Source organism: Ceratocystis lukuohia (genome assembly GCF_044167205.1).
Source record: "Ceratocystis lukuohia strain C4212 chromosome Unknown Supercontig8_pilon, whole genome shotgun sequence".
In the NCBI taxonomy this organism is placed as follows: domain Eukaryota; kingdom Fungi; phylum Ascomycota; class Sordariomycetes; order Microascales; family Ceratocystidaceae; genus Ceratocystis; species Ceratocystis lukuohia.
The window spans coordinates 1,040,945-1,065,138 of NW_027263527.1; the positions used below are offsets into that span (position 1 = coordinate 1,040,945).

At 49.4% G+C, this 24,194-nt stretch overlaps 9 protein-coding genes across 9 annotated transcripts; 4 read left to right on the top strand and 5 right to left on the bottom strand.

The window, feature by feature from the left end:
* Positions 1–2,636: 2,636 nt before the first annotated feature.
* Positions 2,637–3,862, bottom strand: HOO65_080260 (Elongation factor 1-beta; the record flags this gene model as incomplete). The annotated part of the gene is made up of 4 exons (XM_071004320.1): positions 2,637–2,866; positions 2,929–3,308; positions 3,672–3,711; positions 3,823–3,862. The coding sequence occupies 4 exons, from the start codon at positions 3,860–3,862 to the stop codon at positions 2,637–2,639; spliced, it is 690 nt and encodes a 229-aa protein (XP_070856490.1).
* Positions 3,863–4,838: 976 nt separating this feature from the next.
* On the top strand, positions 4,839–7,900 carry HOO65_080261 (Splicing factor U2AF-associated protein 2; the record flags this gene model as incomplete). Its single annotated transcript, XM_071004141.1, has 4 exons — positions 4,839–5,275; positions 5,532–6,028; positions 6,395–6,711; positions 7,034–7,900. The coding sequence occupies 4 exons, from the start codon at positions 4,839–4,841 to the stop codon at positions 7,898–7,900; spliced, it is 2,118 nt and encodes a 705-aa protein (XP_070856491.1).
* A 1,587-nt stretch (positions 7,901–9,487) lies between these two features.
* HOO65_080262 (pumilio domain-containing protein) lies at positions 9,488–11,747 on the top strand (the record flags this gene model as incomplete). Its single annotated transcript, XM_071004183.1, has 2 exons — positions 9,488–9,803; positions 9,910–11,747. 2 exons carry the CDS (start codon positions 9,488–9,490, stop codon positions 11,745–11,747), a joined length of 2,154 nt encoding a protein of 717 aa, XP_070856492.1.
* Positions 11,748–12,420: 673 nt separating this feature from the next.
* On the bottom strand, positions 12,421–13,032 carry HOO65_080263 (RNA polymerase Rpb4 family protein; the record flags this gene model as incomplete). The annotated part of the gene is made up of 3 exons (XM_071004391.1): positions 12,421–12,545; positions 12,619–12,746; positions 12,842–13,032. The coding sequence occupies 3 exons, from the start codon at positions 13,030–13,032 to the stop codon at positions 12,421–12,423; spliced, it is 444 nt and encodes a 147-aa protein (XP_070856493.1).
* Positions 13,033–14,504: 1,472 nt separating this feature from the next.
* On the bottom strand, positions 14,505–15,460 carry HOO65_080264 (von Willebrand factor type A domain-containing protein; the record flags this gene model as incomplete). Its single annotated transcript, XM_071004357.1, has 2 exons — positions 14,505–15,071; positions 15,170–15,460. 2 exons carry the CDS (start codon positions 15,458–15,460, stop codon positions 14,505–14,507), a joined length of 858 nt encoding a protein of 285 aa, XP_070856494.1.
* Positions 15,461–16,513: 1,053 nt separating this feature from the next.
* On the top strand, positions 16,514–17,335 carry HOO65_080265 (nbl1 borealin; the record flags this gene model as incomplete). The annotated part of the gene is made up of 1 exon (XM_071001522.1): positions 16,514–17,335. One exon carries the CDS (start codon positions 16,514–16,516, stop codon positions 17,333–17,335), a length of 822 nt encoding a protein of 273 aa, XP_070856495.1.
* Positions 17,336–17,713: 378 nt separating this feature from the next.
* HOO65_080266 (Translation machinery-associated protein 22) lies at positions 17,714–18,627 on the bottom strand (the record flags this gene model as incomplete). Its single annotated transcript, XM_071004363.1, has 4 exons — positions 17,714–18,123; positions 18,237–18,324; positions 18,459–18,478; positions 18,567–18,627. 4 exons carry the CDS (start codon positions 18,625–18,627, stop codon positions 17,714–17,716), a joined length of 579 nt encoding a protein of 192 aa, XP_070856496.1.
* A 1,494-nt stretch (positions 18,628–20,121) lies between these two features.
* On the top strand, positions 20,122–21,927 carry HOO65_080267 (peptidase C15, pyroglutamyl peptidase I-like protein; the record flags this gene model as incomplete). Its single annotated transcript, XM_071004227.1, has 4 exons — positions 20,122–20,190; positions 20,380–20,832; positions 20,925–21,089; positions 21,796–21,927. The coding sequence occupies 4 exons, from the start codon at positions 20,122–20,124 to the stop codon at positions 21,925–21,927; spliced, it is 819 nt and encodes a 272-aa protein (XP_070856497.1).
* A 202-nt stretch (positions 21,928–22,129) lies between these two features.
* HOO65_080268 (NADPH dehydrogenase afvA) lies at positions 22,130–23,552 on the bottom strand (the record flags this gene model as incomplete). The annotated part of the gene is made up of 3 exons (XM_071004274.1): positions 22,130–22,782; positions 22,847–23,302; positions 23,366–23,552. The coding sequence occupies 3 exons, from the start codon at positions 23,550–23,552 to the stop codon at positions 22,130–22,132; spliced, it is 1,296 nt and encodes a 431-aa protein (XP_070856498.1).
* Between the last annotated feature and the right edge of the window lie 642 nt (positions 23,553–24,194).

A 24,194-nucleotide genomic window follows, 5' to 3' on the forward strand; every position in this document is an offset into this window, starting at 1 on the left:
AAAGAAACATGCAGGCACGATTTATATGGTAAGCCCCAATTTGGACAACCTGTGTATTGTCCAAGTGTCAATGCTACCACTGATTGGCCTAGAGCCAGGCGAGCTGAGCGTCCCCCCCTGTTGTTATGATGGCCTTGCATAGATATGATGTGGAAGCTGGGGCCTTGAAGAAACCAATAGAAGCCGTATTCCAGCATCTATATGAGCTGCTCGCTTTGGTTGCTATTGCTTGTGCGCTACAGCATCGTTGAATCAGAGCTTCGCTTCTTCTTTTTTTTTTCCTCCCTTCTGTGTAACTCGTTTAACTGCCATGCCAGCCCAAATCCACCATCTCACTTCTTGCTTCCTCGTTTCGCCTTTGTTGCTTGCCTCCCTCTCCCCTGTTCAGCTTCTTCTTTTTCTTGCTTACTTCCTTCTCTCCAACTTCGTAAACGAAACTTGCCCGGCAATTCCTCCGCGTTTATCCACCCTCTCCCCTCGCCTCCCCTCCCCGTTTCCCAAACAAGCTACACGTCCGATTGTCCACCCATGAAGCTTGATGGCTACGTTGTATTTTGCATTATTCCCCTCATAAGAACACTAAATCACACAAACACGAGCACGCGAAGAGAGTGCAAATATGGGCCCTGCCATGTGAGCCCTAATAGATGCTACAGCGTTTAACTCTCTTCGAAAGCAGCCGGCCTGCCGGGGTGAGATCCTTTTTTTCTTCCTTCTCAACAACTTTTCGGGGTTTTTTATTATTATTTTGTGACTCCTTCTTCTCTTCATGTTCCTTCTTCCTGTCCCTCGTTTGCTTGCTCTAGCTGGAACATCAAACAAGGAGCCGTCTGCTTGGCTCTTCTTTTGAGGCAAATATGCACTTAGGGGGCAAAGGGAACAAGAAGCATAGAAGGAGGAGGGTCCCAAGACGTACTTGGACATGTCCATCTAGGATTCATTTCATCATCCTTCTCCCCGCGTCCAACTTCCTTCCTGTCTCCGTGCACATAATTCTCAGGCTAATCTTTGTTCTACGGAGGTTTTTTTTTTTTCTTTTGATGTCTGCATTTAACAACATTATGTGGCAGGGGTATAATGATATTACATAAAAAAAGAGCAGAAAAAAAAAAAGTTGAGAGAATAAGTCACCGAGCCTAAAATGATCCAACTCTCCAGGGTTATGGTGCCCAGCTGGCCGGTACAAAAGCCTCACGATGCTAAAATCCAGCATAGGCAAAAAGAAGAACACATTGTATGTTGACAAGAACGAGATTCGAACTCGCGCGGATTGCTCCACTGCGAAGGCTTTCTAGATGAACAACCTGAACACAGCGCCTTAGACCGCTCGGCCATCTTGCCTTACGTGTTTCACGGAATTTTATGGCCTAATCTGGAAAAAAATATTATCATGGACCCATAATTAGGGTTGTGTGTAAGTGATATCCACATGTTCGTGTATACTAGGGTTATGCGCATCTGTCAACACTTGCACCTCAAAAGCATGTCAAGTTTGCTGGCGCTGTGCTTGTTAGATAATGTGCGGGACTAGGACTCGAAGTGGTAGGGCGAATTAAAGCAGCCCCTACCTGTAGTAGGGTTGACTCGATAGGAAAATGCCTTACACATTGATAAGCCATGTTGTGGTCTACTATGGATACGGACAGAAGGCATGGCAACTATAGGAGGAGACGTGAGGCCTCTAGCGATGAGTAGATAGAAACGCCACTTTTTATCAGATATTAGGACGATCATAAAGTACTTGGAGTGGTGTCTGGCAGGTCTCCTGTTGTGATAACTTGTAGCCCTGCCCCCAGACATGAGGCACCAGGGCTCGCTTTCGTGCGATAGATACCAAGAAGCAATGAGTACCCTAGAAATGAAAGATGCTATACACTGCCTGATCAACTTGAAGAGAAGGATGATATGGGTTCTCCGAGGATGCCGTCTTGTCAAGCAAAAGTCTTGCATGTGCTTTGAAGTTACACAAGAGAAAGCATCGATAGCCAGCCTCTGTTTGTTATTTGATAATACCAAGTGTTCAAGACTCGTATATGGATGGCATGAGCACTCACTCCCATACGTTTTTTCGGCACTACGGGATGAGCACTCGCTTAGCATACGATGCGAAGGGGCTTGCTAACAATCGATGAAATCTCGCGTCCCTGTCTCGCACATACGAACGATAACTCACTCTTAGCTCGTGTACCACCAGTATTTTAAATGTCCGACATCAACACTTTCTTCCTAGACCAAAAAAGGCACGAAAGTAACGTGGCTTGGCATCACAGCTTGTCCTACAATGACCTCGTACCTCTACCAGGCAACCTACCGATCTTGTGTCGCAGCAAGAAAGCCCTCTATCTTGGCGGGCAGCACAAATTTCTACGCTCTGCATCTCCACACTCTACACAAGAAACAAAACACACAAGTGGTACCAAAACTAATATCCACAGAAAGCCAGGTATGTTACTCATTGTTCATAGCTGAGTCATGATCGTCACTGGCTTCTTTCAAGTCATCAAAAAGTGTACCTCGTGCCGGTCCTGTCCATCTACCCCGTCATCATACCAAGGTCCTATTCCGTGAAACTCGTAAAGCGTTTTTTGTTCTTTATGCTTTTTTTATTTCATTGGTGGTCGCGAGCCGCTGCTTTTTTACAGCTTCTGCATGGCAGCGATATCAGAGGACTGGACGTAGTCCTCAAATCCGGCAATGTCATCCTGGAGCTCATCCAGAGAAATCTTCTCATCCTCAACGACCAGGTTGATCTGCAGCTTCTTGATACCGAAGCCGACAGCGACCAGCTTGGAGGCACCCCAAACCAGACCATCCTTCTCAATACCACGAACAGCGGCCTCAAGGGCAACCATGTCGGTCTCATCATCTGTAGTTTATCAGTCAGTATGAGACTAGTTGGAAGACAAGAGGAAAAAAAGAATAACATACCCCAGGGTTTGACATCCATGGTCACAACGGACTTGGCAATGGTCTTGGGCTTAGCAGCCTTCTTCTCGCGGTAAGCGGCCAGGCGCTCCTCACGAACGCGGGCAGCCTCAGCATCATCCTCTTCGTCAGAGCCGAACAGGTCAACGTCATCGTCGTCGTCCTCGTCCTCGGCCTCGGCCTTAGCGGGAGCAGCAGCCTTGGCCTCCTCAGAGGGACCATAGGCGCTAGCCTCCTTGGTGGCATCACCAGGCAGAGTAGAGAACTCGGACTCATATGAGGCAATGTGCTTGTACCAGCGGGCAGCGTGGGGGTACTTGGTGGCATCGGGGGCGGAGGTCACGGCCTTGAAGACGACAACATCAGCCTGCGAAGGTGCCTGGCTGAAACCCGAAGAACGTTAGTTTCACAAACTCTCAGTTAAAGTGATCTAACACTCTAAAAAAAGAAAATCCAAAGGTGGGATGGAGCAAGTCCATAGATCTCAGGATATGTTCAGAGGTGCACAGAGTGCTTTGTGTCGTCTGCATTGGCAGGTCTTGAGTCTGCTCAGAAACACGGACCAATTTTTCTCATCATTATACCGTAGTGACCTAGGGGGGGAAGGGGTAAGGGGAAAAGAGTAGCTGGGGACAACTTGCCCTTGGGTCAGGTTGTACTAGTGCCCGCAGGCTACTTTTTCCATGTGGATGGCGCAAGCGCTCGGGAGCGATTGAAGTGTGAAGATGCAGATGAATACGACTTACCCATCGATGTAGGACCGGGTCTTGGTCCAGCTGTCAAGGCCTGGTTGAAGTTAGAACTGGGCACATTTGACAAGAGCAAAACAAAGCAAAGTAGGGACGAAAAGAAAAAAAGTTCAAATGACGCCGTTCTTGGGACTCTTGGGGCACATACTGGCCACACCAGCGTCGGAGGAGAGATCGGTGAAACCCATGTTGATGGTTGATATGTGAGGAGTGAGAATGTGATTTTCTGCTCGAGAAGAAGAAGAAAAGAAGAAAAAGAAAAGAAAGATGAAGAAGGGGGGGAGGCTCAAATATGAAGGGATCAGAAGAGATGAGTTTGAGGAGACGAGAACTTGCAGGATAGCGGGGTCGTTGGAAATTTTTTGGGCGTGGGCTGGGTGACCAGTACAACAGTGGGCCTTTGTGGATAAGTCCCACAGTATTTGATATTTGAGACCAATGGGATGCCAGCAACGCTAGCGGCCCGCCACGCTCTGAAGCTGCCAGCTGTTGACACCTGCTCAGGGGACGGTGGAGAGCTGCTGACGAGGTCTGGATACCTCGCATTACGTGTAAATTACTGTGTGGCGTCATGTACCTCTTGCTGCCTGACCCTTAAACAAAGCAAAAGCCCCATCAGCATCGAGCTGGGGCCTAGGTGAACGAAGCTCCAAGCTAGTTACAGTGTTGTTGTATCATCAAGCTACGCACTCATCATCTTTGCCCATTGAAGGCTTCTATTTTTTCTGTTACTCTAATTGTCGCTCCATCCGCCACGTCGTCGCATTATTCCTACGACTACACATCCTAAATCTCCATAATGTCTACTGAACCGCTTATCGTGTTTAGAGCAGGCCGCTGTGATATTGATGTAGGTTTATATCAGAGCTAGTATAAAGACTATCGCTTGTTTAACAGCCTTGCCAATGTATCGTGGGCGCCACGTGCTGACTAGACATTTCTAAGACCACAGTTACGCCACCTAGAGTGACTCCTAAACCCGACCCTGGTTATCTTTATCTGTACAATGGCGAAGATGGTATGATGATCCACTGGTGACCAGTTTATCATTGGTATCACGTTGATTGACGGAGGATAGAGCTGACCATTTCCCCAGAACTCATTCACCTTTGCTGGCGCAAGAGATCGTCGTCATCGAACGATCAACCCGACCTTGATCTCGTCATGATCCCCGGCGACGGCAACTTTCTGCACTATGACTCCGAAGCTCCCTCTGCGAAAACTAACGGCCGAATCTACGTCCTCAAGTTCCAGTCTTCCTCTCAGCGCTACCTCTTCTGGCTGCAATCGGCTCCCGAGCACCCTACAATCCACAGCCGACTGAGCGAGCGCGACCGCAAGATTACCGATATTGTCTTCAACCTACTCCAGGGCGAGGAAGTTGATGTGGATGCCGAGCTGGCTGCTTTGGATGAAGATGACGACGAGGAGGAAGAGGAAGAAGAATATGAAGACGAGGATGAAGACGAAGATGAGGAGATGGCGGACCAGACCACGACAGCCCGTGGTACCACGGGCGGTGCTGGCGCAGATGCTACAGGAGGCGATATTCGGGATGAAGGCGAGGATGCCAGAGAAGGCGGAGCTGATGGTGGTAGAGCGTAGGTTTCTTTCTTTTCCTGACATTGTGATTGCGATTAATGGTGCCTGGTCACTAAGAAAGCCATGACACCTGGGAAGTCAGTCTAAGTCGCGATTATGATTGAGATGGGAATCGGGTTGTTTTCTGACACCTGCATCTCCTCGATTTCTTTACTGCTACGCTACATTATGAGCCAATACAATCAAGAGAACATACATTATCTCCTCTAGCGGGGAACATGCAGATTAGTAGCTGACCGATTTTCTTCGTTGTAGCACCACTGAAACTACAGCCAACGTCGATTCTGTAGTCCGCAATCTGCTCGCTTCTCTAGAAGGCAGTCGGCAGCTTTCGGATAGTCCCCGCCGCCCAGAGCCAAACGATAAGCCGTTTCCTTTTCTAAGCCACCTATTGCCAACATCTGTTACTGTGCCCATCATTGACAGCGGTGTTTCCGAAGAAAAGATTGACCAGCTCATCAACCTATTGCCACCCACATTAGTCGTTGCTACAGCCAATAGCGGAACCAACAGCGCTGAAATATCGCAAGATCCTACGGCAGAGATGCTAGAGAGTGCAAAGGCGTCCCTGAGCCTCGCAGACAAGCGCGATCTTGTGAAAAGAGTTCTGCGAAGTCCACAGTTTGCCCAGTCTTTAGGAAGCTTGACTATGGCGATTCGTGATGGGGGCCTCCCGACAATTGCCGAAGCGTTGCAGATTGACGTCGAAAACAACGGCTACATGAGAGGCAGTGCCATGCCGCTAGGAAATGGTAAGGCGGTTGAGGCCTTTGTGGAGGGTGTTAGGAAGACAGTGTCTAAGAAAGAGTAAATGAGATGAGCGGTACGATATAGGGCCAGAGTGAACCTTCGCTGCCTTTTAAGGTACACGAAGAGTAAGACACTTTGTGTTTCTTAGTGTCTAGCCACAGAATTTCTATAATTATCATGAATATTTGTTGTTTTGGACTCTGAACTGTGGTGTGTAATGTTAGGCAGTGGACGAGGGGAGAGAGGGGCGAGGACTTCTACGTACAGTGCGAGCTATTAAGACATACTGTTACATGTTATAATGGTCAACCTTGAATTTTTGCTGTTCATGCACCTTGACTAAACTTCCCTCTCACAACCATTAACAGCGACCCCGTCTTACGTAAAAATGGCAGCTCATGTCGAGTTAAACTTCCCAACGGACAAGTCGCAGTTCGATAGCGACGACCGGATTTCCTTTTCAAAGCTCGATCAAAAATACATCGCCGTCCATGATGACGGTGACGAGTACGAATTCGATGAGGCTGCCCAACACTGGGTGCTTTGCGACGAAGGTGATGAGGGCGACGAACCCCCGCTTCCGCAGAATCTCGACCCAAGCTCGAAGGCGCTTTTACCATCGGACATGGACTCTATGAGTGATACGCGCAAGAGAAAGGAAGCTCCAACTGCGGCCGATAACGAGGTAAGCTTCGTCGCATGGAACGAGACAACATAGTGGAAAGAAAGGTATGCTTCTTCTCATAAGATGCTTCCCTGGAAAGGGTCCTTCTGCCAAGTTATGTTTTGTCTTTGCAAGGCTGAGCTGCCGGAAATAGCTAAAGAGCATTTCCAATCCTAGCAAGGTGTATTCATCGACACGCAGCTCAAGAGATGGACATCGTGGCTTCCAACGCGATACGTCTTACTGTGCACGTGTGGGCATGAGAGGCTACTTGCCTGCCACTTGTGGCTTCGGGAATAATACTGACAGTGCCAATGTGTGCTCTCTTCCGAACCATCAACAGGATTCCAATAAGCAACAAACAAAGCCCAGGGCACAGAAAAAGGCTAAAGGTCCGCTGCCTCCGCGAAAAAACACGGCTGTTTACGTGACGGGAATTCCAAACGATGCGACGCTGGACGAAATACACGACCTGTTTTCGCGCAAGGGTGGTGTGGTTGCAGAAGAAATTGACAGTGGACGTCCCCGCATAAAAATGTACACGGACGTCGATGGCAATTTCAAGGGCGACGCTCTGATAGTCTTCTTCAAGCCCCAGTCGGTCGAGATGGCCATCATGCTCTTGGACGACACTGATTTCCGCTTTACTAGCGCCGGTAAACCCGAAGGCCGTATCAGGGTCCAGGAGGCCGATTCGAGCTACAAGAAGACCAAGTATGAGGGAAAACAAGACCAACAGGGTGGGAACAAAGATGCACAAGCACCAACTACCCGCAAGAATGACCAGGACCGCCATAAGATTATCAAGAAGACTCAGAAGCTAGAGCTAAAACTAGCGGACTGGGATGATGACCAGTACCCTCCAGACAAGCCGGTCATCAAGGCTCGTTGGGAAAAGACGGTCATCTTGTCACACATGTTCACTCTTAAAGAATTGGAGGAAGACCCCACAGCCCTGCTAGACATCAAGGAGGATATTCGCGATGAGTGTTCCAAGTTGGGCACTGTCACTAACGTTATCCTATTTGACATGGAGCCTGAGGGCATTGTCTCCGTCAAGTTTAAAGAGATTGAGGCTGCGCATGCCTGTGTGCGCATGATGCACGGCCGGAATTTCGGAGGCCAAGTGGTTGAGGCTGGGCTTGCAACGGGAAAGGAAAAGTTCAAGCAGTCTTCCAAGGCCTCTTTGAGCGATTCTGACTCGGATTGAGGGGAGGACTGTTTAGAATATCTGCAGCAGACATATGGTATGGGAAGCTAGCGTTTGATAATGGGCGCAAATACGCTGTATCTGATTTGCTGTGCTTGAAATTTTGTAATACGAAGTTTCTCCTAACAACATTGATTTACATGTTGTACCGTACCATGACCCAAGGATATCTCTCGAGTGTCTGTATCCCGGGCTGCCATGTGCGTTTAGATCTTGATTCTGTTGCCAGGAACAACACAAGCAGCAAGCCTCAATGATGCTGCCAACACCTCTGAACTCGTTGTCATCTGTAGTTGAAATTAGCATGTACTATGTACATAATAGGCAGTCAACTACTGATTTAATACACGCCACGTGGTCTGTAGATCATTGCAAAACTATCAAGGGCTAGATTTCTGCGGAGCCTGTGCTTGTGGACGAGCAGATGGCGTTGGACCTAGCCTTTCTGTCAAGCGTTTCTGAGATCTTTAGGATGAAGACTCATGTGCATGGCATGGCCTGTGCTCTGGATATGGTGGATTTCCCTGTCGCAAGTGTTGTTCATGAGGTGACAGGCAAGCAAGGCTGCCTGCGTGTACTTTTCGAAACATTAGCACTGGATTGTGCGAGATACAGCGCAGCTAAACTAGGGAGAGTTTCACGTAGTCTAAAGTACTGCGCCAAAGAACCGTTTTGCCTCTGACGAGCAATGTCTGCAGCTATGGGACGCGAGTCGAGTCGATTAGGCAGTGAAGAAGCCTTCAAATCTCCCATAGATGGGACTGCATTAAAGCTTTCAATGAGAGACTAAAGAAAGTCGCGGATAGCCCATAATCTGATCTAAATAACGTGCAAGTATCCAAGGAAAGTGAACAAGGTAGGCTAAGAGAGTTTAGGTAGTCATTATAGATAAGTATAATAGCAGGGAAAGACACTGTAGCTGTAGCCATTGCAGCATACGCGGGGCAAAGGTACATAGTGACAGCTGAAATCAAAAAAAGAAAGTAGCAAGATAATAGGCATAGCAACCCTTGTAAACGGCAACCTAAACGCCTCCATAATGCTCGCCCGATTCAATTGCATTGCCACTACACTACTAGAAGAGGCTATTCGATTCTTCGTCCATCACACAAGCATCATATTTGATCATAGTTTATAGGTGTTTTCAACAGGCCGCGTGACTTGTTTTCGTCGGACCGGTGTTGAGAGTTAACTACTGGGTGAGCAGTAGAATAAGTGGATCTAGCTACGGCCGGAGGACCGATGGTAAAAGCGGGTCTTGAATCCTTGCAGAACTGATGCCCCACTTGATATTTTCACCGCCCAAACTTTTCGGGCAGAAAAAATTGGAATTTTTGCCTATCTTGTATCTCGATCTTTTTTTTTTTGCTGCGTTACAACAAGACAGTACAATTTTTGGTGGTTTGTTCTCTATATCCACTGCAATTGCGCCTACATCCTATAGCAGTCTCACGACCGCTTCTAATCCCCTTTCTTCTAGATCTGGCTGCTTTTGCTTTTTTTCTTTACTGACCTAGAAATTGCCTTTTCTAGGCCATCTCTCCTTGTCCTCCCTTTCCCAAACTTTTCCATCACTTGCCGACTGCCATGGCTGTTCAAGCTGCGGGTAGTAAGCGCAAGGCTAGTGGCCATGGAAAGCCCAGCTCCAGCTCGTCCCCCAAGAAGGCGAAACTGCAGATTCGCCCCAAGGACAAAGAGAGCGGCTCGCGCTTGAAGAAGACTCCTGCTCTACCGCCCACGATTTCCAGCCAACAGAATGACTCGGACTCGGATGAGGCCGAGGACTTTGAGGCCAAAGACACGGAAATGGTTGACTTTTCCGACTCTGAAGAGGGTGGTGTCAGCCTACACCCCGACAGAGCAAAGGTTGTTGAGGCCAGGTCTCAGCCTCCCCGCGAAAAGGGTACGTCTAGCCGAAGACTAATCTCCCAACCGATACATATCTCCATGAAGTGCACTCTATCTCTGCCTCCTCTGCCGCAATACTAACTCTCCTTCTTTTGGTATAGAAACTTCCCGCGAAAGTCACATGAAACAGAAACAGCTGGCCAAGGAACGCCGTGCTGCCAAACCCCTTGCCGACGAGATTGCACGCACAAAGAAGCTGTGGGAGCGTTTGCGGAGGAAGTCGCATGTTCCTACTGAGGAGCGCAAAAAGCTAGTTGAAGAACTCTTCCAAATCATTAGTGGCCGCATGAAGACTCTGGTGCTCAAGCACGATGCCACGCGCGCTGTACAGACTGCTATCAAGTACGCCACCCCCGAACAGCGTCAGCAGATTGCCAAAGAGCTCAAGGGCTCCTATGCCACCCTGGCATCTGGCCGTTATGCCAAGTTCCTAGTGTGCAAGTTGATTTCCTACTCGGATGACACCATTCGTGACTTGATTGTGCCCGAATTCTACGGCAAGATCCGCAAGATGATTCATCACCCTGAGGCATCATGGACGCTTGAAGATATCTACCGTGTTGCTGCCACTAAGAAACAACGTGCTATTATTCTGAGAGAATGGTACGGAGTTGAGTTCACCTTGCTGGATACCAACACTGAGGAGCCTACAGCTGTCCTAGCTGATATTCTCGCCAAGGAGCCGATGAAGCGCGGTCCCGCCATGAAGAGTTTGCTTGACCTGATCAACAGTCTGATTCAAAAGAACATGGTCGGCTTTTCTATGCTGCACGATGCAATGCTGCAGTACTTCCAAAACGTCCAGCGCGACAGCCCTGAGTTTACCGAGTTTTACGAGATGATTCGTGGCAACGAAAGTGGTGACCTGCTCAAGAACATGGCATTTACCAAGTCTGGTGCGCATCTGGTATGTCTGCTGCTCACTCAGGGCACTGCCAAGGACCGCAGGGCTATTCTCAAGACCTTCAAGGACACCTTTATCCTAATGTCTGGGGATACCAACGCTCACCGGATTCTACTCACTGCCTTTGATGTCATTGACGATACGAAAATGACATCCAAGGCTATCTTCCCTGAGCTTTTCGGTGAGACATTTGACAAGGCTGGCGAGTCGCTCCTTGCTGCCTCACAGAACATCCACGCCCGTGTAACCCTTCTGTACCTTTTGGAGGGCACTGGTCTCTCTACTATGTTCACGGGCCCCAAGGACGAGGTTCGTAGCTTAATGGAGGAGGTGCACGAGCTGCGTAAAACTACCAGTAAAAAGGATCCCGAGGTGCGTCGCAAGGAGCTGGTAGCGGCCATGTCGCCACAGCTGCTGCAGGCTATTGCCGACTGCGGGACGCAGATGGTGCACGACCACTACGGCTGCCAGCTCATGTCCGAGACCATTTTTGCTGCTGAGGGCGATAAAACGGCAGCTCTCAAGACCATTGCTAATGCCGTTGCCGGCAACCCTAATGAGATGCTAGGTGGCAACGGCGAGGATGGTGAGACTCAAGGCCTAGGGCTTATTTCGCGACCACATCCGGCTTTGACAGCACATGGCGGTCGTCTCATCAAGAGCTTGATCTCGGGCGGCAAGTTTAACAAAGCAACAGGCCAGACGATACGTGTAGAGCCAGCACTCAAATTTGCCAACGTGCTTTTCCCCGTGATTAAGCCTCATGTTCTAGAGTGGGCAACGGGTCCATCTTCTTTTGTCATTGTCAACATGCTAGATGCACCTGATTTTGATGACGTGGCTGAGCTACGCAAGATCCTGAGCAAGGGTCGCTCGCAGCTCGAGAAAGCAGCTCGCGAGGGCGGCACGCAAAAGTACACCAAGGAGCAGAGCGAGGAGCTAGCAAAGAAGAAGAAGAAGAATAACAGCAAGAGGCCGCCACGGGCAGACCCGGGCAACAAGGGTGCACAAATTATTCTGGAGCGCCTTGGTTAGAAGAGGGATTGCAAGTGGCCCTAGAAATTGCGTGTGGTGACCAATGTGGTCAACTATTAGCTAAGTAGCTTGTTTTGAGTGCTCAGCTGTTGTAACATGCCATCTCTCCTGACACCATTCGTTATTTCATGAAGGTAGTTTTCTGTCCTCAGCATCAGCTCTCTTCATGCCTTTTCTTTTTCTCTCGACCTGGAGGTTGTTTCACGTCTCATGTACACAGCAAAAAAAAACAAAAAGGAAGGGAACATGTTATATCTTTGGCCGGCGCACATTGCTCTCTATTATTGTCTTTCTCAGTGTTAAAATATGCCCGTTCTTATCTGATGTTCTTGATATGCTCATGTTCTGCATTGAATAAAATCGTTTTGTCCTATGTTAGATATCAGGTGGAGTGCACAAATATGTTCGCTATGAAATGCTTGCTATTGTCCAACACTTTACAACATTTACTAAACACATAACACAACAAAGCCAAGAAATACAGCGGCGATTTCTAGATGACATGTTACTTGTCAAAAAAAAAAAAGAAAAAAAATCAGTCTGTGCTATAAAGTCCAGAGAAACAACGCCAGTGACCGTCAGATGCCAAGCTAGAAACAAATAGGAAAACTCATCAACAAAAAGGAAGCCCCAGACAATAGAATAAGGGCAGCGCCATACTACTTTTATTCCTCTACTTGGTGCTCTGAAGCTTGTCCAACTGATCGAGAATCGTCTGTAGCTCCTCGTCACTGATCTTGTCCTGTAACGAGGGGATCAGGGTCTTAGCCTCCTCGGCGTTGAAGCAGACCAGCGAGCCTGTGACATGCAACACATAGTATTAGCAACCAAATACGCTCCCCAGTTTCAATGAGACAAGATATATCCATACCTAGCTGTGCCCTCTCAAACTTATGCAGCTGTGTACATGAGCTTAGTAGACGCTCTACAGCCTCGACGTTCTCCTTTTGTTTAAAGCGTGCAAAGTGGTCAAGATAGTCCATAGTTTGGTTTAGCATCCTGCATAGCGCGTTAGTCAATGATCCTGTTATCTGTCTATACGGGGCCTATGAGGCAAGTCCCAGTCGAGTAACACAACCCATCAGGTTACGCACTCATTATCGTGTACATTCCGATGCTCCGCACGTCGCTTTTCCACAAGTGCCTTGATGACCAGCGCTGCCTCGGAAAGCGTCAGTGTATCAACGTTCTGAAATTCGCCCAGGTTCAACTGCGAGCCGGCATCCTCAGTGCCAGGAACCGGAGGCCGGGGCCGCGATGTCATAGGGTGCTTGTTAGGAGCCATTGTGAGAGTCGGGGTAGTCGAGGAAGGTAAGAGAGCGTCTATATGTGTTTATCTATCGAGGGCGGCAAAATCAGAAGCGAGCGAGAAAGATAATGAGTGGATGATGGATCAAAACGATGACTTCAGGGTTGTCGAAACAAGATAGATCAATGGGAGATTCGAGTCAAGGCTGGCGCCTACATTGCGACAAAGTTAAACGCCCTTTGGCGCCGGCTAATCTATGGCTAATTAGCGACTAGAAGCACCAGCCTTGACGTCTAGACTTGAGGCTCGGCCTTATGCCACTAGAACGTTGCTCATAGTCTTCAGAGTATGAAATTAAATCATTGTACATGTGTTTATACCACTTGGCTGTATCCTGTTATTCTTCCGATACCTCGTTTGTCTCTGAGTAAATTTTCTAAACCAACTCTCCTAACATCTCCACTATCCCTATTCTTAGGGTTAGACACACTCGTCCACCTTAGCTCATGCTTTGTGATGCAAACTGGTGGCATCTCACAGATAATACCACCACCAGCAAGTCACTAGCTCCCTCATAGTCAAAACACACTGCTCATTTACAGGAGTACCATATACGTCTATCATGTTAGTCTCAATCTCAGCGTATCATATACTAGTTAGAAATAGCCTTACTAATCATTCTTTTACTAGGACTGTATATGCTCTTATTATCATCAACAAGGCCGGCGGTTTAGTATATCACCACCAGTTTGACGATAGCGGCCTCAACAAGCTTTCCACAAATGATTATCTAGTTCTTGCTGGCACATTCCACGGGTAGGTTGAGCCTCTTCGCCAGCACTAAACCGGACTAGACAGGCCCGACGGGCCAGATCAAGACAAGCTAACCCTCAAACTTTCCAACACCCAAAGCGTCCATGCCATCACAGCGCGGTTAAATCCTATATCCCAACCACGGCCATCAACACCACCTGGCGGCATTTCTAGCAGGCCAGATCCCCCGTCAGGTCTAGAGGTACTAGAAACTGAGAACTTTCGCATGCAATGTTTCAACACCCTGACGGGCACCAAGTTTCTGCTGTTCACAGACATCAACCAGACCAATGTCGATGTCTCCATTCGGAGGATATACGACCTGTACACTGACTTCGTCATGAAGAATCCGTTTTATCAGTTGGAAATGCCTGTGCGGTGTGAGCTGTTCGAGCGGAAGCTGCAATTGTATATCAAAGAGATCAATAATCGGTAGTGAGCAATCGGGTGGCACGTGGCAAAGTAGCGCAATATGGGCCACGGTGTTGAATATCGTCATGTCATAATCATAATCCTACAAGCAAGAATCTACAAGGTATACGTCTTTCAAGTCATTATTCCATGTTAAATAAGCCGTGACGCCATAAACTCGATTGCAAGGTGAAGCAAAGTAAAGTAACCAAACGAACATGATGCATCTAAGTAGCCTTTTTTTTAAGCTACTGAAATAACACCTCCTGCCAATAACAAATAATTTATGACGTGTCCATCTTGTCACCATCATCCTTATCGTTCTTCTTACTCGACTCGCCCAACAAGGGGGCCGACTCGCCCTCTTCTTTGACGGACTCGAGCGAAGCCTTAATGGCAGCATTGTCTTCCTTGGCTGATTCGCGGGCAATTCTGGCATTCTCCTCCTCCATGCTCATGCGTAGAGCTAGCGCCAGTTCGGGATCGGTATTAGGGTCGAAGGTAAATTCGCCGTAATCTTCGTTGGCAGCCGCTCTGCCACGATCACCCGTGGCGTTATCTCCAAGGACAATTGGGGTTGTAAGGAGCTCGTCGCTAAGAAGCTTGCCACTGGGACGGATGACAACTAGGTGCGAGCCTTCGGTGCCCTTGACCTCTTCGTTGAATTTGCGTAGGCGAGCCTCTGCCTCTTCGTCGGGCTGGCCAAACATCACAATGTCGATCGCAACGTTGTTTTTCTTCATGCGGGACGCAAGCTGCTGGAGCTTCTTGTCATCCTCCTCAAGAGGCGAGCATAGGAAGACTATTATCCGCTGACGCTGGAGCTTGTTTTGGCGGTATTTGAGGGCGAGCTGTTGAGAGAGAAAGAGACAAGTACAAGTTCAAGAGTTAGCAGACAACAATTGTCGACGGCTGTATAGCCAATGGCCCTATTAATTTTTCGACTTACGCCTGCTATTTGGATGCCAGTGGCAAGGTGTGATTCGCCCTTGATCTGTTTCTTGATACGATGCATGCCAGAGTAGATGCGGCCTGGTTCCGTAGTCAGTGTCGACAAAACCTCGGGGCCATTGCCGCCCATGCTCATAAGACCGACGGAGGACTCGGGGTTGGAAGATGTAATATTGCGGAATAGCTGATTAACAGCATCGGTCTGTGCGTCGAATCTAGAGGGAGAAAAGTCGCCATTGCGACTACTCTCGCTGTTGTCGACAACGATCATGACAGCCTCGAGACCCATGATTGCGGTTTATGTGGTTGGTAATAGCAGTAAGCGGATGGGAGTTGATGATAAGAAAAAAGGAAGAGAGGAAAATTACGGCTAACAAGAAGGAAGTTTATATTAGCGGGAGCTGTAGGCAGGCCGAAGGTTGATGGTTGACTGGCGGCTACAGAGTTCGTTTGAGATATCTTTTGATGTTCACCAAACAGATCGCCTTGAAGCTGGTGAGCTCCAAGCTTCAGAAGCAAGTTTAGAAGTCGTAAGGCAAGTTCAGCCTGGCTGTTGCATAAAAGTACTGGTACTTTATTGCCTAATTAGACACGCCTGTTGACTAGGTACAGGTACAAGACTGCCTTGAATGTATCCCTTGTCCCAAAAGAGACTAGCCCATGATTAGTCATCAGCGACTGACAGGGAATTTGTTTACTTTTGCTATCAAGCCAATCAAATCGCTTGATTGCACCGCTTTGAGAAACTGCACTGTCACCTGCATCACATTTGGCTAGGGGTCCACGAGATACTTTCAGAACGCTCTTGTACTTGGTCGCGTTCCGTCACCTTGAACATCTATCCGCACCTCTTAACCACGCTCGCTGATTGACATCTGTTTTTACAGTTGCTACATTTGCACTCTGTTCTACTCCATTGTTTCTTGTTTTCTTTTCATAACGTGATACTCTCGTTTAGCCTCGAAAATGGCCGTTGTCTACGCGGAACAGGGCGATGATGCAACGCGCTCTCCCACACGCACAGGCATTAGAAATCGCACGATGACTCCCTCACCCAGGAAGAATGCCGCCTCCCACATGCAACCTACCACCCCTCGATACAACATGAGTCCGATTCGCAAGAGGCCAGCAGGCATTACGCAGGCCCAAAAACAGGCTCTTATCGACAATCTTCAGCTAGAAAGCAAGTCGTCTTACACTACAAACGAGCTTGAGGGGAAGCCATGTTAACCTTGAACCTGAATCTGCAGTTACCGAACGCGCAAGAAGACTACGTGCTCAGTACAACTTGCAAGCACAAAGTCTGCGGACGCGTGTGGAAATCCGACTCAATCGCATCCCAATGTCCCTGCGAAAACTTACCATGGCCGAGCTTGTTCAAAGGCACGTCCAGCAGCAAGAGCGCTCAGCCCAAATCGCCGCAAAAATCGCTGCAGGCATGACCAAGTCAACAGTTGCACCCATAGCTCGCCCAGGGATGAAAGCCGTACCCTCATTAGCTGCCCCGACACAAACTACGCGCCGCTTCAAGCGAACTAGTAATGCCATGCTTGGAGGCGACAAGGAGAATGACAACGGCAGCAGCGATCCCATGGAATATCCTAAGAAGCGTGCACGTGCTGTCCCGGCCAACGCCTCAGAAACCGGACCTGTCCTCTCTCCAACTTCGTCAAACTCTCGTCTGGTTCCGCGGTCTTGGCAGCAGTCTCCTACCAAGGCCTCACCTATCAAAGTCCCAGTTTCACGCGCCGCATCGCCTGTCAAGACATCGCGTGCCAATCTTCTTTCCAACATGGTGGAAAAAGCAAAGACTACACGCGCTGCCATGACCCGCAAGGCCACCACGGCTTCAGTTACGAGCACAGCCAGCTCTACCGCATCTACTACAGCATCATCACGAACTAAGCGCACAGCTGCTTCGAAGCAAGCTGCTGCCCCAGCGACGGCTACTCGCGTCACTCGTAGAACCAGTGGCGATAGTAACAGTAGCTCTTCGACGGTGGTCAAGAAAACTTCCAGCAGGCCAGGTACCGCTATGTCCAAGTCGTCAACTACCTCTCGCGGCAAAGCCGCTTCTGGAACAGCTACAAAGAAGACAGCTGCATCAAAGGCCTCGGCAGCAAAAGACGCGCCCAAGCGCGTACTGCGGAGTCGTGCGGCTTGAGAAATGACAAGTTGCTAGGATTTCTATTTTTTTTTCATCTTTTTATTGGCTGGGCGACTCTGACTTTTCTCTTGAAACATGGCGTTCTAATACAGAAGTCTGGACTGGGCTGGTCCCTTGGGTTTAACTGAGCGGGGGACTCTTATTTTTCACTGTTGTGGTGCTTCGTTGTAAGGCCCTTTGGCGGGTTGGCAGGCGTCTTTTGGAGTTATTTGGTTCTGCATATTGCTTTTGTACACATTGATCACATCCAACCAAAGATAGCAGCAGGTTTATGGAATGTCATTTTTCCTCATCTCAACTCTATAGGCTTTTTACTGGTATCACTTGGATTTACTATGTCCGTCCCTCTCTCCTCCGAAAGCCCCGACATGGCCTCTAGCCGCTCTTCTTCTTTTTCTTATCTTCCACTAGCTCTATGTGATTTTTCGGGATATTCTTGTAATTGGCAATGAGTAGCTCCTCGATCTCAGGGCTAACATCGCCCTGCACGACAATCTCCTCAATGCCTCCAGCAGTCCGGGTGACGGACGAGCCCGTCGCAAATTTCTTGCCAAACTCCTTGGCAACCTTTTTGAGGTCTAGGCCAAAGGCCTCTAGCCCGGTGACTGAGGTCACAAACTTGTTCTTGTTGCGCATAATGCGCTTGATCACCACTGTCGAGTGGGCTACTTTCTCGGCTTCCTTGGCTTCCTGGGCCTCGGCCTTGGCTGCCTTCTTTTGTGCGTCCTTGGCTGCGCGCTTTTGCGCATCGACAGATAGAGATGCTGTGGCGGCTTCAAGGGCTTCTACATCGTGGGGGTGGAGTGTGGGTCAAAGGCCGAGTATAGTTAGTGTGGCTGGCCACGGAGAGGATCAAATGAAATGCAAACGAGGGAGGAGAAGAGAGAGGAAGGCGTACCGGGAGACCAAAGCTTGTTAAACAGCTCGGGCTCGTTGATTTCTAGCCATTCCTGGCACTTCTTGGCACGGCCACCATACTCGCAGTACTAGGGAAAGAGTGTTAGAGTCAAGACACCAGATGTGCGACACTCGGGCTTATGCAAATTCGAGTCGGTCGGGGGACTGCAGCGAAACACTTGGTTGGCGGAGGATGCTGGAGTAGGAGAAGAGGAGAACGAACCTCCGGAGGAAGAGAGCAGACTAGTAGGACAAAAGGAAAGAGTCAGTTGCTGGAAGGCCGACTAGGGATATTCGGATAGAGCAGCTCAAACATGCAAGGTTCACTTACCGCCACAGTACTTTACTGATAGCCCGCGCAGTTCGGCTGGGACTTCGTCAACGTCGGCCATTGAGATGGCGTTTTATAAGCTGAGCAAAAGAAAGAAGGAGTGGACAAAGGGCGCTGGTGCAATTTGCAGTTATCTCTGCAATAACTAAGATTCGAGAGCTGAAGGGCTACTAGTAGATGCCAAGTTGGAGCGAGGTACAAAGCCAAAATGTGTAGGCTTGCCTTGAGGTATACCTTGAAAGCGAAGAAAAAGATTCAATTAATTCACGATGGAGGGGCATTTGTGCGCAAAAGTGGGATAAGGCTGCCAAAGCTGGGGGGGTGGCTTGTTTTTTAGCGCTGCTTAGGAGCAAGGCTGTAGATAGTAGTAAACCCTATATTACAGTGGTTTATGGGCATTTTCAGGGCTGGCTTAACACCATGGCTTTCAGCCAACGCTCCCGTTACAGGATATTCCAGGCTCTACTCAGAGGCCTAGAGACCCCGCACTTTATTTATCCCGCCAACTGAGACTCAGCCCAAGCCTAAAGCAGCCAAAGACTGGATCTCCCCTTTCTAAGGTGACAGTCAGCGAGGTAGGAAATCTCGCTTTAATGTCTGTTTCATTTGCTTTAACACGATCCTAAGGCGAGCTGAAGTTGTTTATCGTCCCCCGCAAGTTAGTGCTATCCAGGCGCAGACTGCGACGATGCTTGTACGTTAAGCCCTGTTTATTATGCTCGTACCTTTCTTGAACTTGAACTTGAATATATTTAACGTCTACGGGAATCACAGAGATCAAACGACGCCGGACTGGTTACCAGACAGAATTAACCCTCTGCAAGGTTCACTGTAGAGTTTTTAGAAACAAAGCAGTGAACAGAACGTAGAACGAATGCAAAAGAAAAGTAGCAAAGAAAACCAGACTCGTACCTCCACACTCTCTCTCCCGGTAAATCGCCTTCTCCCCACGCCGTCCCCTCTCACGTCCCGATGCGGAACACCCTCCACTTAGGGTCTAGTTTCCCTGCCAGATATCTGCAGCTCTTGTCTCCTGTGAGGAGCTTTCGTACAAATCTCATGGACAGGTTCTTCTCATTGCCTCGACATTCCCATGGGTGGGTAAAGGTCTTGGCTTGGTCGCACCCTGCGACTGGACAATGTATTTCTGCATTCCTGTGGTTGAGCCGCACGTGATACTCTTTGAAGTCGCCGTGTCCGGAGCGCGCTGCCAGGATCCGGGCGACTGTACCTCTGTGTAGCCCCTTCATCCAGCCGATGTCATATGGTCTCGGTCAGTTCAGCGCTCCACCGAGGTGCTTGATCCTTGGGCAGTTTTGCTCGTACCTTTCAGACCAGCTCCTGCTGTCTTTAGCCTTAGTCTTAGCTTTAGCTCCATCTTTTGCTGTCTTCGTCTCTATCGCAGCTACCCAAAGCGTAAACAAAGATGTATATAAAGGGGGGGGAAATACATGGCGCATCTCAAAAAGGCTAACACGCTGTCTTGTACATGCGTCCCATACCATACAATAACTACACAGGCTCATCATACACTACACTGACCACACAAGCTACGATGGCGCCTGGCTTGGAAGATCAACAACAGCGCCCAAGAGAGCTGACCGTGCTGGTGACAGGCTTTGCTGTAAGTTGTCATAACCGTTAGTAATCACGGAGCATCCATTTCTCACTCTTGCTGTGTTCATTTGCTCGCAACGCCATTGCAGGATCTACTCACTTGTCTCCTCTCTATATCCTCACTCTCCAAACTGCCTAGGTCATTGCTCTGTTCTTTTTTTTTCTTTTTCTAACTCTCATCTTCCATGCCCGCCAGCCCTTTCGTGGCTTTCCCAAGAACCCGGCCTGGGAAATTGCGGACTCTCTTCCCGAGTACCTCCCTCCCCCTCGGCCAAATCCGAGCTGTGACGCCAAGGGTGACGGCGATGGTGGGAGCCTCTCAAGCATTGACTTCCCGCATGTGCGCATTGTAGTCTACCATGAGCCAATCCCCGTCAACTATAGCCAAGTGCGTTCCATCGTACCAAATCTCTGGGACACCCAAAAACGTGGAGAGCACTATGATTTTGGTATACACATCGGCATGGCTAGTAGCGAAATCATGTATAAGCTCGAGGCTTGCGCGCATCGCGACGGCTATGTGAAGGAGGATGACGACGGCCAGAGTCCCCCTAAAGAGCCCCGAGAGGACTGGGCCAATCTACCGCCTGTCTTGAACACAGATGTCGATGTGGCCGATGTAGCAGCGAAATGGAAAGCGAATTGCCCGGTATGTAACGCCCTCCCTTTTCCTGCAGTCCGGTTGTGCTGCTTCTAGGCTGACTCTCTCTTTTTTTTTTCTCGCCTATTGCGGCTTTCCAGACCCACACAAAGACGGTAGTCTCTCATGATCCGGGCCGCTTTCTCTGTGACTATATTTACTACTCCAGCCTGGCCGAGCTAGCCAACCGCAAGGAAGAAAGGAGGGTAGTCTTTATGCATGTGCCAGACAACTTCAATGACGAAGCTGTGGCCTACGGCACAACGGTATGTCTTGCGCTAATCCGGTCGCTAGTAGAGAGCAAACTAGCCAAGGAGAAAGCTGCAGTCGCACCAGAGAAAAAGACAGACGCATAAGCAAATATGGCTAGTGTTCAGCAATGCCGAGAGGCTTTTGATTCCTGGTTATGTTGGCATTGGTTTGTCGGCAGCTGGTCTATAGGAAAAACAAAAGGGATTAATTGTGTTCATCTCAATACACGCACGTACAAATAAGGCATTTATATACATAGGTACCTGTACCCGATCAGGTCCCCGTGGGCCACTAATTCATAGGCCAAAACGAAGCAAGAAAATGGGGTAATCGCCGTTTCTTATCGCCGTCTTGGGAGGGGCTCGTGTTACCTTAAATAAAGCCCGCTCTTTTTTTCTTGCAGCGAGCAAAGCCAATCTTCCTTATTCTTGATCCGTTTGGTCAACTTCCGTTTTGAATCTTCCGTTTTCTTTGACTCTCCATCTCCATTTCTACTCTTCCGCACTGATTAACTCCAGCGCTGTCGCTATCGTTGCCCCTCTCTCAGCATCTCTAATAACAACATCATCCCCCCACCGATTTTCATCATGTGCAGACCGGCTGCCTGCGGTACTTGCCGTAAGACCAACAACCCCTCTCCTGAAAATAACCATGTCATGTGTGTTTGTCGCATGCCCAGCTGTCTAGTTTTCTAACACATTTTTTATACCAATAGACAAGACCACTTGGTGGGGCTGCGGCAGTCACATCGGTCTCGTCATGGATACTATCCCTGACTCCCTCCGCTGCACCTGCACACCCACCGTGTCCTTCAACGGCAAAGAGTACCCTCCCAAGGCCCAGACGCCGTAGTCCCAAGTATTTATGACTTGAAAGGCCTCTATAATATGCATAGGTAGACTGCACTTGTGTCACCAGGTGCGGTCAGTGTTCCTCACTATGAGAGACTCCCAACTCAATATAAATGTATTATCCAGTACAATGTCATGTTCTCTAGTTATATCTCATTAGCCGCTTGTGTCTTTCGCTTTATGCCGTTTCAATAGCCATCTCTCTAGGCCTTTTGCCGGATCGCTTCACGGTACACCTTAGGCGCGACCTGCCAGTATTGATGAGGGAACTTGGCCTCAACGCCCAAGTCCCTGGCGATATTCAGCACAAATGCCGGGTCCTTCAAGAACTGGCGTGCCACAAATGCCAAATCCGCGCGCGTAGTCTGCCCATACTCTGGGGCCACTGTCTCGGTTCCGTCCTGCACCACGGCCTTGGCAATCTCAGCATCACGGATCATGCCAACACCGCCAACCAGTAGCTTCAAGCCGTCTTCATGCAGAGCTGTGCGGATCTGCCCAGCAATGTCGAGCTGGTACAGCTTCTGGTTGCGCGGGATCTGCTGGGCTGGCGAATTGGCACCTGAAGACACGTCAAGCAGATCGACGCCCAGAGCTGGCAGCTCCTTGGCAAGACGGATGCTGGAGGCTACGTCCCAGCTGGGCTGGCCAGTGTGCTCAAGCCATTCGGTGGCAGAAATGCGGACAAAGAGGGGCATGTTGGCAGGGATCACAGACCGGGTAGCTGTGATGACCTCTTTGAGGAGGCGTGTGCGGTTCTCGTAGCTGCCGCCATATTTGTCGCTTCTCTGGTTGGTCACGGGCGACAAAAACTGGCATAAGAGGTATCCGTGGGCCGAGTGAATCTCAATGATGTCTGGAGGGTGTGCGAATTAGTTACCTTGCCATAGGAAAAGTCTGTCATTTACTTTAAGACTCACCGAATCCAGCCTGGACGGCACGTACAGCGGCTGACTTGAAGTCGTCCACAAGCTGCTTCAGGTCCTCCTCCGAAGCGGCACGGGGAGTCGGGAAGCCCTCGTCCCATGGAATAGCAGACGCAGAGATAAGATCATCGGGCCAGCCGCCCTCAGACTCCAGAGCCACCTCCTTTCTCTTTGTAGCAACCCAGGTGGCCAGTGTGCTTCCCTTGCGGCCAGAGTGGGCCAACTGAATGGCAGAAACGGAGCCTTGGCTGCGGATGAAGTCAGTGATCTTCTTAAGCGGCGCAATTTGCTCGTCTTTCCAGAGACCCAGACACTCAGCCGTAATACGGCCGCGTGGCTGCACAGCAGTGGCTTCGACCATAACAAGGGAGGCACCATGCAAAGCAAACTGGCCTGCGTGGACGAGATGGAAGTCGGTGGCAGTGCCATCGTAGGCGCCTAGATGGGGGTCTGTGTTAGAGTGGCAAGAGGCGACAAGGCGGAGGGGAGGAGCCTAGGGCCAAGGGGGCTTACTATATGTGCACATGGGGCTAACAGCAATGCGGTTGTGCAAAGTGATATCCCGGATCGCGAGCGGCTTGAAGAGAGTGGGGACATTACCCTGGTCTTCAGAGGCAGAACCGGCCGGTGGGCTCTGGGCGGGTGTGTAATACGGCACCCCTTTGGCCGGAGTGTTGGGGGTCTTGGTAGGGAAAGACATGACGAATTTGGTGGCGGGGAGTAGAAATGCAATGTAGGCAGGCTGTTTCAAGACAAGGTGATGTGAGCAAGAGTTTTGTTGGCAGAATAAGCACAGGACGAGCGGCGTGTGGTTTCTTATAGCACGCAAACGAAGGCAAGACGGCACAGAAGACTTGGACTATGTATTCTTGATGATTCCATGGCGCCATCACATTGTGACGCCCTAAACTTGACAAACTTGCTTTTTGGATTTATCAGCACATTGCTACAAGGCAGCTGGAAGCGTGGAGCGGAGCAATAGCCGGATTCAGGATGAACTGCAGTGGATGTGTGTATACAAGACATGCATCATGCCAAGAGCAGGAAAGGCAGCTCTTAATAATAGGAATACAGGCAAGGGAAGGGAGGCACCTCCTTCAGTTAGGCAGGCTCCCATCGCCTGTTTTTCTTGGTTCCTGGTGTTTCGGAAGGAGCTGCCGCGATGAACTGCCGCTCCGGCGTTAGTCGTATACGCCAGCAACTTTTCCCTTGACCGCCACCAATGAGCCGGCCTGCTTTCTGTGGGGCTCTTACAAATCGAAAAAAAAGACGCAGTTTGTAGACTGTGAAAGGACACTTAGTGTGCTGCAGAGAATTCGGTAGTTTCTCCAGTTTGAGGGTG